The following is a 15,221-nucleotide window of genomic DNA, read 5'->3' on the forward strand; positions in this document are numbered from 1 at the left end:
GGAAGTCACTGAAACTAGATTTTTCAACAAAGAAAGACGACAAAAAAGTGGTGGCCTCTATCTCAACTATAAAGATCCCTTCCACTGCTGACAGAAAGATTAGCAAGAACTGCTTCTTAAGAGCTTTTCCATGTTCTTTCACTTTCACATATAAGAGGGAGCAATTGCTTTATCTGTCACCATCCAACCTATCCTTTTTCTTGAGGATCTGAGAATCTCCCTTTGTTCACTCTCACATATAAGGAAGGAATACAGACAGTAAAAAGCTCAAATAAAGGAGAAAGAATACAGGAATGTAACTCAAAGGGGAGAAAAAGTAAAAATCTGAAGTATCTTCAAGGGAACAGTTAAGATAGAACTGTAGTACTTGAGAAACTACTTGTTATTCTAATACACAAGGTAAAAATCAGCATTAAAACAGTGGAGATGAAGGAACGCTAAAACATACAACTAAAGGAGCAAAAGGAAAACTAAGCGAGAACAAATCAAACCAGTAAAACCATTCTCCAATTATCTCTTTTTAAAAATACATATTTAAAGTTTTACATAAAATATCAACCTTGAACAACAAAATATAGCCCTGTCAAATGAAAGAAAATTCAGCCATTAATTTAATTCATAGCAATGAGAGCTGTGCACAACGTTCAGCTATACAATTTGCTGTTTATGGACAAATATTGTGTGTGTTAGAATTTTAAAACTTTTTCCACTATGTACTGGTACACTAGTACATTAACACTAGTAAGTACTCTGGAAGTGCCTTGAGCAAAGACCACAAGAAGGCAGCACAGATCAAACACACCTCATTTCTGTTCAAAGAAAATTCCAAAACACATGATGGCAAGGCAGAGGAATAAAGGATGATCATGAATATGGATACCATTATCTCAAGACACCTCATTAGTATTCAAGAAAACTTGGCTTTCCCTCTTTAAATGTACATTTTACTACTGATGAATCCAAGAACTAAATTGTTTGGGGAACAAGATCTTCACATCTCAGGGGATTCCACCTGTTTAACATACTAGGATACTGGAGGCATCAGAATTCTTCCCAATTTATGAACATGGCTCTAGCCCATGTCTCTGTAGAAACATGTTCCAGAAAAGCTGTCTATACAAATGGAGAGATTGTATCATCCTGTCCCTGGTTCCTTTTGGTTAGGGTCAAGATTTACAAATCAGGAATAACTCCAAGACGCACTTTTCCCCTGTGAGGAAAGTCGCTGGCAAGCACATCAAGAATGGGTAACAGGGCACTGTTTCAGATGACAATATTTTACTCCATTCCCTACGCATGTATTGTAAAACAAAGCAGCTCAGAGCACACAGGTGATAAACATCTCCATGGTTAGAAGTTCTCACTCTTGAGTAGACATGTATGTCAGTATTCAAGCAAAAACAAAAACATTATCAAGTGACTGAGTTAGCAACGTGGAGAAAATTTGTTCTATTCCACTTCATGTCTGAACTCTGTGTGATACTGAGCTACTATCTTTTGAAAGAACTAGTGTTATCCCATGCACCCAACGGAACATACTCCAAGGCTCGGAGAGCTGTTATTGCTACCTTTTATCCTCTTCCCTCACTATCGACGAAAAACAGGCCAGAGTTGGATAATTTTGACCTGTTCTTATGTGTTTAAAGAGTTGGACAGACTCCGTCTTAAAATATCACAGCATTTCTACAGCTCTTTAGGTGCTAAAACTTTACAATTCTGACAATATTAACACTGAAATGCATTTATTTCTCCACTGGGACTGGGAAACCAATCCAATGACGTGACAGAACTAGAACTTAAATGTCGGCCTTAAAAACCAGTAAAATTTGAATTAAAAATTCAGGGTACCAAACTGAACTATAGGAACATTGAAAATCAAGCCACCAATCTTTCAGTGTGGATACCCAGAAAACAAACAGCATACAATCCATGCCTACTCATGAAAAGACTAGTTTCAATAGCTTAATCAGACTTTCAGAAGAAATGTCAGAGAAAGAAATTCCTTGCCTTATTTCCGTCAGTGTTCTGCATTTTCTGTGAACAAGAATACAGAAAACATCTGCCCTATTCACTATACAACTTCGATTCATTCTCTGCTTGCTCTCAAACCTGTGTAGTGACAGTGAGACACTACAAAAAACAAACCTCTCACTGCAAATTGAAGTGTATTTTTATGCACGTACACATGCTAAATTAGCTTTGTATAAACTATATGAAGATTTCCTAATTTTTCATTATTTGATACTCCTATCTCAGCAGACTTTCACTGTAATTTCTGTGTGCGTAATCTAATAATCTTTAAAAAAAAAAAAGTGACAACTAATCAGAGATATAACTCCGGCCCAGTTATGATCAGCCAGAAGAACAAAGCAAGAGCGTTCACCACTGCAGTGGTTAAAAATTCACTATCATAACTGGCAATTGACCGAGGCTATTAGCCCATTCAGAGTAGTCACCAAGATAACAACACATATTGAGGTAGCAGACTGTATAAGCAAGGAATTTTCCAGACTGCCACATCAAAAATCTAGGCTAAAATTCTATCTTCATGCGATCTCACCATGTGGCTCTCCGCAATTAATAGTGAGAGTTGAAAACTATCTTCCAAAACCTCGGGCAAAATACCTTTTCCAACACCAAAATGGTACTTCAAAAGTTAAAGGGACTGAGTGACAAAACAAGGAAGACAAGCTAACAGTGGAAGCACTCCGATATTTCTTCAGCTTTAGTTCTATCTAAAGGTCCATTTTCTACACAGCATACTAAAAGGAGAGGTCTGTGCATGTACTCTGGTGTGTACATGCAAGACACTCACAGATCATGGATTTTAACATGCTGGCCTCTGGAAAGCAGTAAGGCAAACAAAAACTGGGCAGAGTAAACACCAAATTTGACAATTTTTTTCTATGCAGTAGTTAGTTAATCAGATCTAGTTCCATCAGTAAATAAAATGAATCCATGAACAGATAATGCAACCATCCTGAATATATAAGTATATATGTTAATGATCATTAATTAAATACACATACATAAACCCACACATACAGAATATAACAGCTTTCATAGGATAAGTACATTTTTAGAATATTTCTTATCACTATACACTTAAAATTAGGAAGGCTTAGGTTGACTCACTTGTCATCAATGCTGTTTTGATAATATATGTGCAAAAGTTTATCCTTTATCCAGCTCACTTTCTCTGCAGCATCTTTTCCGGCCTCGGCATGAAGACAATACTTCTTGTATAGCTGGGCAAGACCCATCATAGCTTCTTTTCTTACTCGCCACTTGAGGGGGAAGAAATGAAAAGGAGGTGGGGAAGTGATTTTGGTAAATAAATATCAAACATACTCAAAATACAGTAAAGATGTAGAAGCGTGAAAGACAGAACAGCCACTTTCTGGTCTCTGTACATTTAATTTCTTCACAGTTTTACTGAGTGACTTCCTTTTCACAAAGGGTAATGAAGAAAATATGGCTTATGTCACCATAAGAGCCTTAGACACCACTAGCTGTTGGAGTAAGCTGTGTCAAGAAGATGGAAAAAATAAACTTGTATTTTCACAGAACCATAGAATATGCTGAGTTGGAAGGGATCCACAACGATCATCGAGTCCAACCCTTAGACCTGCACAGGATCATCCCCAAGAGTATCATTCAAACACTTCTTCAACTCTGTCAGGCTTGGTGCTGTGACCACTTCCCTGGGGAGCCTGTTCCAGTGCCCAATCACTCTCTGGATAAGAACCTTTTTCTAATATCCAACCTAAAGCTCCCCTGACACAACTTCAGGCCATTCCCTCAGGTCCTGTCACTGGTCACCACACAGAAGAGATCAGTGCCTGTCCTTCCTCTTCCCCTCACAAGGAAATTGTAACTGCAATGAGGTCTCCCCTCAGTCTCCTTCCTCTTCTCCAGGCTGAACAGACCAAGTGACCTCAGATGCTCCTCATACGGCTTCCCCTCAAGGCTCTTCGCCATCTTCATTGCCCTCCTTTGGACGCTCTCTAATAGCTGAATACTTTTCTTATATTGTGGTGCCCAAAACTGCACACAATATTCAAGGTGAGGTTGTCCCAGGGCAGAGCAGAAAATCACCTCCCTCGACCGGCTGGCAACGCTTTGCCTGATGTTCCCCCAGACACGCTTGGCATATTTAAGTGTTAAAACAAGTAACAGGTCAAGACAGTACTGACTTCGCCAGTATACAGTCTAATACTTAATTTTCACAAAAAACCCCAACTTCAGCTATAAACAGATGTTGCTGTTTAACTTCTCTGCAGGAATCTGTTCACACCCATTGCAATCTAAAGCATATTTTAAAAAAATAAAGGTCTGAAGGAGGAACATTTTCAGAAAAGTATTAATATTTTTCTGCATTCAGATATACCGTTCCAATGCAATTGATAGCTTCATCAAATACCATCTACGACACAGGAATAATGGCAAAACTATTGTCAGAAGACAACAAAAAAGGATTGTAAGAAATTATTCTAGCAAATTTAAGCCTAAAATGAAAGCAGAGTACTTAACAAGGGGTTAATAAGGAAAGGCCAATATTTGCAAAGACATGCTATATTGTTAAGGTCTATTTCAAATACTAAGTATTTTCTGTAGTCATTTCTAGTTAGTGCTCAATTTTAATCTCTCCTCAGGTTATATTTTCATTAAAGCTCTCTCCAGAGATTTTTATAAGAGAAACATCATGTACAGATGAAGTTATTCTTCACTGAGGATTGCCTAAAAAAGCACCTAACCTTGAAATGCAATGTATCATCAAACCTATGACCGGTGTGAAATGACTTCGCCAAACATATTAGGAACATTAAGTACCACTACACCAGATTTAAAGCTATGTGAACTGAAAAGACCTAGCTCTGTGGAAATTAGTACTATAGCTGCACAACTGACAGCCTCTTACTGATGGCAACATGGTATAGGAGAACAGAGACACTATGTAGAAGACACAGTAACAATCATCCCATTCTCACTAGATGGAAGTCCCAGTGGGAAGTAAAAGCTTTTGCATCTCATAAATGACTTTTTGGACATGTTTGTTTAGTGGTTGAAAAACAAGGAAGGTGATCTTAATCACTATTGAGAAACATGCAAGGTCAAGCTGCAGGTAGAACTAATTGAAGAGCTGCTTTATAATAGTGAAGATACTCAAAATCAGTATTTCTCTGTGCAAAGAAAATACTCTTTTCTCAAAATCCATTATAGCAACATTCCCATTTAAAAAAGGGACTAAACAAAAAGATACAATTATTTTAAAAGAAGTAAAGTAACCAGGTAGAATGACATAGGCTATAGAAAGGATACCCCCTATCACAAATGAACAATAGGGACAAAAAAAAAAAGAATCAATGTGGCTACACAGCCCAGAGAAGTCTGCTATTAAACATCACCATCCAAAGACCACGGAGCCACATCTGAAAAAGTGTAAACAGGAAAGAGTATAAACTCTGTCAAGTTGAAAGTAAATCCTTGATGAAGCATGGGCAAAAGTTTCAAAACCAAATTATGAAAAGCATACTGAATAACATCTTCACCAAAGCCTCTAGAAGCAGGAAGACTTCCAGACAGACCCTTTTTGTAGGACTGAAAGACAAACAAGATTTATTCCAGGAGAGAGGTCTGAAGAGGTTTCTTAAACTGTCATTAGGAGACATGTAAAAAAATTAATAAAATGAGCAGTAACAAAATCATTAAGACCAGGTGGTATCCCATCCATGACTTTTATAGGAATTTAGAAATGATATAGCAAATACTAATTATCCTCTTATTGCAATCTATCAATGAACAGACTGAAGACAGCAAATGCGAAAGAATCCAAGGGGTTCCAAGAGGAACACTGCACCACTCATCAGAACATCTTATTTTGAATGGGTAAACAGGTTGAAACAGAACAGTAACAACAACAAAGAGCTGACACGACTGAAAAATAAGTTATGGAAATGAGTCATTGCACTTTACAGAATGGGAAGTTTTGTCTAAGAAAAAATAACTTTTAGCAGACCCAGAAGTACATCAGTAGAATCCATTAGGATCCAAAAAAAGCTTCCAATAAAGTCTCACACCACAGGATCTTAAAATAAAAATCCTGTTGTGAATTAATTTTTAAGTAAACATAGGGGACAACGGGTGGAAATAAATGACTGATTTTCACAATGAAGGGAACAAAGGGAACATACAGACAGAGTCAGAAAGAAATCTCTGACACTTAACATAAAGAAAAATTAGAAAATGAACTGAACAGAGGGTATAAAATTTACTGAGGTAGTCGGATCTAACATTTTAATGAACTATTGCAGAAATATGTCACACTACTGAATTGTTACAATGTGAAATGGAGGAACTTCAGATTAAGGCCAGGTTTTCCCACCAGCATTAACTCTGCACGTACAGTATTAGGCAATAGATCATCTAAAATTATTCAGGAAAGACACTGTACTCAAAACTGTCAGCTCAGTGCTCAGAAACAGTGTAAGAGATCGAATGCTTCACAATAAGGAAAAAGAGTTATCACAAAATATGTATACAACATGGTGCACATCGTGAATGCCATTGCCAACTCTGGTCACCTTAGTTAAAACAGGATATAGAACATCCAGACAAGAATGATCTGAAGAATGCAGTAATAATTTGTGTGGAAGTTAATCAGGTGATTCTTTAAACTGGAAGGCAAATAGCTGGAAAAGATATGCTATACACATTTATTAATCATAAGTGGGTCAAAGAATATTCATTATTTTACATAATGCAAGAACTATGAGATATCCAGTGAAATTCTCAGACAAGTTTAAAAACAAACAAGTGAAGTTATTTTTTCCAAATGTGCATTAAACTTGAATTTGCTGATGTATACCATGTATGATTATAAAGTACAAGTTCATTCAAGAAAGAACTCGATTAATACATGGAATGAAGTTCCATTGAAAGCTATAATGTACGTTATCAAGCAGATTCAAGAAATCATTAAATCACAAATTGCTGGAAGCCAAAACTGACCACTATGAGAATTATAAAGGGTTATAGGGACCTTTGGCCTTAACATGCGTGACAATTCTTATTCTTACAATATGATTGTCTTTCTCACAAGTCAATGACCCTATTTGCTTGATAACTGGGTCGATTGATGCCACCATATTATGGAATCTACATTAAGATCTTCTTGCAAAATTATTTTTCCCCTGCAGCATTCTTCTTGATAGTCAACTCTTTATGATTCTCTGATTCTGTGGCTTTGGTTTTTTGGTTTTACTTTTACCAAGGTATACTAGAAGCAGATAATTTCTGAAAATACAATATTAACACTTACCCGTTTGTCTAGCGTTCTTTCCCTTACAAAGCCAAGGAGCTGGTCATTGACTAAAGAAAGATCTCTCTTGCCTGCAGTAATAATTGTAACAATAACATCATGTCGAATGGCTTCTTCTGGGTCATGTGATCTAACCTTCAAATATTCTGTTACGATCAGAAACAATGAAAAACTTGGCTTATTTATGTAGGTGTGACATATTCTGATTTATTAATAATGTTAAAACAATTAAATGTCAGTCATATATCACAACCATGTTATCTATTAAACTTATAGCTACTCACAGGAAGTATCTATCTGTTCCAATGTTTTCTATGTTAAATACAAAACAATTAGATAACTGTAAATATCAGAAGAATACAAAAGTGAATAGCTTTTATGATTACCTCATTTGCAACAAGCAAATGAAAGTGAAAAAAAAGCTGATTAGAATATATTGAAAATAAAGGGGGGTGAGGGAATGAGAAGAAATAAGACCAGAAAAAACTCTCATTCCCAAAGAGCTAAAAAGTTAAATAATAAATGAAAAATATTGACAACTGCTGTAGGATAGCTTGCATCAAAAAAAGAACAGTTTTTCAGTGAAGCCTGAAAATCTGCTCATAGTTAAAATAATGCTGTAGTGTAGGAAGACACTTCATCGTTTAGATCAGCAAAACAGCATTTTCTGAACTCAGTGGGAGAGTACTGGGGAACACAGTGACTGTTCTTGAAAACAAGTCAAGATGTTGCACCAATATTTGCTTTGACTTGCCAAAAGTTTCTTTAGAACTTCAAATTACTTTAAAATTCATTCTGCAATGGGTAGCTTCTTAAACACACACACAATGTGTGTATGGACAAAGTCCATACAAAGTCACACACTCCTCTCTTACTATAACTAGCACTTGTCTTCAGTAGAAATCAATTACTCAGTGTTAGCTCTTCCATCCAGCATCAAGCATCAGTCTTGATACATTTTAGAACCACACTTTTACGTACAAAAAAAATTATACACTTCCTTGCTCATTTCATAAATTATTCTAAACCCCTGTATGAGCATCTCACCAGTGAGGTCTTTTGCTAAGTCTGGATGGTTCATTAAACAATGACTGGCGAATTTCACACTCTCTAATCTCACAGGGACATGGATATCATTGAACCTAGAGGGATAGAAGATGATGAATGTTAATTTTTAATTAGCCTTTCAAATCATGATTATTCTCTATGTAGTAACATGCGTTGATAGTATGTTCTGTTAACTATTAGAATACTTCTATGTGGCAAAATAATAGAATATAAATGTTCCTCATACAAATTTTTGTTATTTCTTGTGAAATTAAGTCAGGACTAAAATTAAAGTATGAATATGCTGTATGTGGAGGCAACGTTGAACTAACAGATTTTGTCCACTGACTTTTGAACATAATTCTCCATACACAGTCAATATTGTGTGTGCATATATACACACACAGGTAAAATTATAAAAATGTAAATTGTCACGTAATATGTACCACTTGAAAGCATTCACCTTTTTAAAAATTATAAACTTCTATATTTACTGAAAAGGAAGTACCTCTTCACTCAAAAAGGTAAATGCCAAACAAAACAGATACAGTTGCAGATACAGCTGAACAGTATGAAATTTCAGACAGTGCTGGCATAGCTACTGTATAATTTTTGCCGTGTGTGTAATGTACTGTCTATCTAAGCTATATGCTTGTAGCTGACAGCAAAATAGCAGCAGTTCTTCAGGCTTCTTCATTCCAAAATGTAACTGTGTGCAATTCTCTGTTTTCAAGATTTAACAAAGTAACTTGTTCAAATATAAACACATAGTTATATCCTCTAAAAAAACCAATGACAAATGCAATACTATAAGAAAATTCAGAACAAAAAGAATAGAAATTTAGAATTCTATCCCATTTCTCTTACCGCCCAAGAAAGCACTGCCAAAGAGGTCGATTTTGCGTGGCCAGATCAGAATCTTTGGAGCCAAAGAGTTTAGCCAAAAGTCGAACAACAGCCAAACGCTCTTCTCCATCATTGCTCTAAAAATCAAAACGTGAAAAAGAAACTGTAAATCATTATCCATAATATTTTAATAATAATTTCTGGTTTCCTTTTCTTTCTGTTCCTGTAACAGTTAGATTAAAAACTGAGTTTGAAGTAATTTCTGATAATCTTCAGTCTCTCTAATTAGAATATTAGATTAATATGAGCGAAAATATACAAATACCTATTAAGTTAACATATTACAGACACTGAATATGTGGCTGTGCTTTGAAAATTCCTTCTCTTTTGGGAATAAAAACCCATACACAGTAGTCTGAATAACATATCTTTGACAATTTCAACAATTCATTATATTTTTGTTGTAAAACATTCTTTAAGAATGTTTCCATGTGTGTGGAAAAGACACCAACTAACATGTTATAAACAAATCTGCACTAATAAAAGAGATACGTCATTTCATCAAACACCTACTTCTTGGTTACTTTTGTTTGTTGCTACCATAGCCTACATGTACATGCACACATATAAAATTACTTCTCTCATTCACTTACAATTTTATGAAAGACAAATAGCTTTATAATTAAAAGCCCCACAAATTCCCAAATCAGGATAAATTAACTATTTTCAAGGATTCAGAAGATGTCAGCTGACTTACTAGCCGACTATGACAAATCTCAGAAAATATTAGGAAATACTTCCTCTATTATTAAAACATTTCATAAAACAAAGTTCTGCAAATCAATACAATCTGCCAAGCTGACAGATTGGCATTTCATGAGATAAGCCGACTACAGCCTAATTACTTCATAAATTTCAGGTGAATTCAAAAGATTAAGTACATAGAACTTTTGTATTAGACTCCATTATCATTATGAGTATATATTTTGTGTGCATAATATGTTTGCAAGCAAAAAAAAGCATATAATTATATACATATGTATAAATATACACAAATTGCCAGTATCCTTTCTTCAATATTACATTTATCTTTCAAATAAAGTAATAAATATAAACTTTTTATCCCTCCAGTAGAACACTTATTAAATCTACATCTCTGCACTCTTAATATCTGCACAAATTTTACTGCTTGTCCAAAGCTACATTGTAACCTACCTTCAGCTTGAATTCAAGCTGTGGCATGACAGACAGCAGTAAGTGAGGATCTATGGCAAAAAGCTCTTGTATCAAGTCAAACACATGTTCTGATAAGTCACTTACTGAAGACTTTCCCAGTACCAGAACCTGGTTAAAAAACTAGAATACAAACATTATTATTTGGTAGATTGTCCCTCATTAAAGCAAAAACTATTTTTAGAAGTTATTTTAACATAGTATCATTAATATTTTTATAGTAATGGAAGATACTCAATGCACGATGTCTTCATTAAATCAAAGCATTTCACCCTTAACAATTTAGGCTCAGACAAATTACAAACATCCTTCTTAGTTCAGTTCTAATACTTCAGTCAAGACAGTTTAATTCATGATAATTTGATAATTTAAAATATCAATAACCATCTCCCAAGCAAAATAAATAGGTAATAAAAGAATTAATTTAAAATGCATATTCATCCAGTAAACATTGAGGAAAAAAATTAGTATCTTTTTTAAATTTTCTTTCATTTAAAACCAATCCAATTGAAGACCATCAAATACTGAAAATGAAGCTTCTCCACCTCAAAGCCTTTTTAAAGAACATCAAATGGCTTTATGTTATGTTTTGTGATATTTGATAGTAATATATCAAGGTTGTTAGTGATCTAACAGAAAGAAACCAAGAGTAGGCTAAAATATGAACTATTTCTTTTGGATTTGTTAAATTTTAATATACTTTATATACTCTCTATTAGATTCTGTGGGTTAATATTTGAGCAGTGCAAATGCTACAAAGCTATTACACACTTGAAAAAGAAAGTAAGAAGAAAAGTATTAAATCAACTCAAACATTACTCTATGTACTATCCTGTTTCCAGCTATGACTAATTAAAAAGTTTAAAGAAGGAGGGGAATTGGAAAGTGGTACTTGTTAGTGAGACTCCTGATCTCACTTTTAAATACTTACTGATTAATCTTTTATGAATTAGTCTAATTTCCTTTTTAAACTACTCTGACTTTTACGAATTCTACTGGCTTCGGCACCAAGGAAAGGCAACAGAATGGATCAGACCACATTCCCCAAAGACTGTAGTAGCTGTACTAATAGGCAGAACACACAACACTGACATTCAACAAGAGGAATTACAGTAGAAGTGAAAACCATAATTCTTTCAGTCTTTATGACTACAGCAAGTTTAGGAGGGGGAAAAAAAAAAACCTCTAGCAAAGAGTTGGCAGTTTGAAATGCTTCATCCTAAAGCTTGGTACGAAATTAGGCTGTCTGGTTACTGGACATACAAAGTACTAACAATTCCTTTTGTTGTAACAGGAGTTTTGGTGGTCACCTATTTTCACAACCTAGATTTAGGCTTAACTTTAGACTGAGATGGGCAAAAATTAATTTCCTCTTCACTTATTTGATACATCCCACATACTTAACAACCATGTTAACAATACCCTATTTGGAAAATGGTATTCTTGTAGCTGCATTACAAAATGTGGCTTTTATAAACAATATTTACAAGGAAAAGAATCCCACCAAATTTGCAGTAAATCAAGACAGTACAAGAACACTTGCTACTTGTAGGTAACATGGATTAACTAATTTACATACATTGGCAATACAAGGTTCAATGGTCTGGACGGTCCTTTTCAACAGGACTTTTGCAAGATCAAATGCTTGTTTATTAAGGTTCTGAAATAAAGAAAACATAATAAAATTTTATAGAGACAAACTATTTCAGATGACTTTACTTTTCCCTCCCAACCTTAAAGACCCATGACTTTAGAAAGGTATGTTTCACCACCAATCTATTTGTTTTCAAAGCTATCCAAATTAAGTTACATTAATTCCACAACTACATACGTAGAGAAATCTTAAAACTAGTTTTTCACACACTTAAGAAAACTAACCCAAACCCATAATTTCCTGCACATTGACTTTATCAGCTGTCACCTTTAGCACTGCATTCACATCTATAAAAAGTTTTCATATGCAATAGCATTAAAAATTTTGAAGAAACATTACCATACTTTGAAAATTAATGTGCACCAAACTTTGCCACTGAAAAATGAACAACTCTAACTTAATATTTAAATGTAGTTTCGTTTCTCCCTCACATACCCATAAGAGGTACACCCTGCAGCAAAGTTCAGCCTTGTCTAGAGAGTAAAACTGTGCACTGATGTCTCCATGGCCTGTACCATATGCTCTGGGACAGCCCACAGTGAGCCCACAGAAAGCACTTACACTTGGGCAGAGTTAGCTGTCAACTTTCCAAGTAAACATTTGATTGCAACGTGACAAATCTGAACATTGTTTTTATTACTCTTCAGCAAGATAAGGAATGTAACTGCACATCTGAAAAATCTGACTGTCCAAGTCTGCACAAATCCAATACACAGTATCTCATATCACCTAGGGATTAATGATGCTTGGAGGGGGCAAAAAAAGAAAGGTAGATTAGCTGATTGCCCTGAAAATTACAAATCACTGCAGAAAAAATGCAGGAAAAGCCTATGGATGACTGCTTCTTGGGAAGACTGTATTTGGCAAGTCCACATTGAGAACGACTCTCTCATGTACTTTTAACTAATGAGATGACAAACTGAAAGACAGTTCCTGAACTGATAGTAAAGAGAAACAAATGGCCAAAGGCTCAAATAAGTATGTCCTCAATCACCAAAGCACTAAACTGATGTCTCATTACAAAATACAGACATATATTTATCAACTCATCTCAAATTTTAAATAAATAAATAAATAAATAATAATCCCAACATTTTCTTTCCAAACCAGACCATGATGAAAATCTTTTTGGCAGGTATGCCGGTATTAAACTAAAGGACTGCCAACCTCATACAGAAAACATACTTTCTTTGGATTTTCAACACAGCTTCAAAGATTTCCACACAAACAAACCAACAACCCAAATACATACACACAAAAAACCCCTCAGTACCAAAGAACCAGACATCAAAATAGCCTAGAAAAGTAATATATCTACTGATAAAATAAACAACTATTAGTAAATAATAAAAAAATAATTCATCTGTTAGGGAAAACAAACCCTGAAGGACTGGACTAGCCCTGCTGTAGAGGATGCAGAAAAAGTTACTGATTTTAAGCACATAAAATATATGAAGACACGAATATGTTTTTAAGGAATAATTTTGATTGTAAGAATGTGAAGAAAAATATTCACTAAATAGTACTGCTTTTAAAGTTAATAAAAAGGACTACAGTCTGATGGCATAGGTAACCTGAGCTAAATGTGACTTATGATACTGCTATTGAAAACCTGGATTTACTACAGGAGAATCACAATAGCACACACAGAGAACAATGTACACCACCACCACTTTATTGATAATGGATGTACAAATGAATATAATTTAGATGCTGAGGTAGATGCTACTTCATGTCTAATTAAAAAAAAAAAAGGAACAGACTACATTCTCCAAAACACATTCTTTCAGCTTCTTTACAAAGACAAATTTCCACTATTTCTTGCCACACTATTACTTTTATTATGTCATAGCAGAGAATGACTGGTATTTGACTGCTTTGCACAGACCTAAAAGTATTGCTATTGTATGTATTCTACAAGAAAATAAGTTTTTCAAACTATGGGGCTTCTGATTTACATACCTAAGGACAAACAATATAATCACAGAATTTCCTAGGAGATCTGTTCATGAAAGGAGAACATAATTACCACAGTCAAACTCTGCTAGGCAGATCAGACAAAAGAACTTTCTGGTTGGTTTTTTTTTAAATTACCGTGGTAAAACAGTAGTTTAAGTTCTGTTGTTACAGGAAACAAACAAATTAAAATAGATCAAAATACTGACCAAAGTACGATATGAGCACTGACTACGGGATATTATTTGCTCAGTCATGACCAAGAGTTGGTAAGGACTGGCACCAGTCTTCTAAGAGACAGCAAATGTGCAGTAAAACCCAATATTTACACCAAGTTTACCTCCCTCTTTATCAGAGCCTTGCTTAAGCATTTCCTTCATTAGGCAGAACTATACGATTAAGTGAACAATGTTAATGCTGAAGGATCATATTTACTTTTACTTTGCCTAAACCAAGTAGTCACAACACACTGTTCTGTTGTACAAGGTTTACCAGGTGTTTGTATTGTCAGAGCAATGCCCACCACTGCCAACAGCATCACCCAGCACCTGACACACACAGCACCACTCCTCTATTCCATTCCTGATATCTACTGCCTATAATTAGAAACAACTTACAAAGTGCATTGTATCTTCAAAAGGACTCTATTATTGTAAGATGCCTCTCTGTTAGCAGTTTTAATAAGACATTATCTCATTGCTGTCAATAAAAATGACTTAACAGAATGGTATTTCTGTCTCATGGTCATGACAGAAGGAATGCAAACTCATCTCAGACAACAGAATTTCACAGGTAAATGACAATGGTCACAGCTTAGACACTCCTGTGTAATGCATTCCCATGAATTCTCCCTCTTTAACTAAATGAATAATTCCTGCTAACTTAACTTTTATCTGCTAATTTAACTTTAATTATGTAGTCATGGATGGAGCTGCCTTAATTTTGTCATTATTTTAAATTAATAAATGAACAAACAGAAAAACACACTTGGTAATCAGAGCACAGTTCATTTACTCCAACTAATAAGTGAAACTTCTTGTACTCCATACAATTTTCATTAAGAAGAACAAGTGTTTTAGAAAGGAAATTTTCTTGGTCAATGCAAGGCAACACCAGCCTGCACTCATTTTCCCTTATTTCACAGCTAATGGAGTTGTGTTCATT

General features: G+C 34.9%; 1 protein-coding gene across 6 annotated transcripts in view; it reads right to left on the reverse strand.

Moving 5' to 3' along the window:
* PDS5A (PDS5 cohesin associated factor A) overlaps window positions 1–15,221 on the reverse strand; it is an 80,234-nt gene that overhangs the window by 27,715 nt on the left and 37,298 nt on the right. For 5 of the 6 annotated variants that reach the window (XM_027686457.1, XM_027686456.1, XM_027686459.1 and 2 more), the window contains exons 7-12: window positions 12,027–12,107; window positions 10,430–10,570; window positions 9,236–9,351; window positions 8,369–8,463; window positions 7,322–7,467; window positions 3,136–3,287 (exon numbers count right to left, since the gene is read on the reverse strand). In XM_027686457.1, coding sequence (XP_027542258.1) covers window positions 3,136–3,287; window positions 7,322–7,467; window positions 8,369–8,463; window positions 9,236–9,351; window positions 10,430–10,570; window positions 12,027–12,107 — 731 coding nt within the window. Of the gene's footprint in view, window positions 1–3,135; window positions 3,288–7,321; window positions 7,468–8,368; window positions 8,464–9,235; window positions 9,352–10,429; window positions 10,571–12,022; window positions 12,108–15,221 lie in introns of those variants that run through there. The other variant, XM_027686461.1, reaches the window with a different exon arrangement.

This window comes from Neopelma chrysocephalum, unplaced genomic scaffold (genome assembly GCF_003984885.1).
Source record: "Neopelma chrysocephalum unplaced genomic scaffold, ASM398488v2 Primary Assembly neopelma1_71, whole genome shotgun sequence".
In the NCBI taxonomy this organism is placed as follows: Eukaryota; Metazoa; Chordata; class Aves; order Passeriformes; family Pipridae; genus Neopelma; species Neopelma chrysocephalum.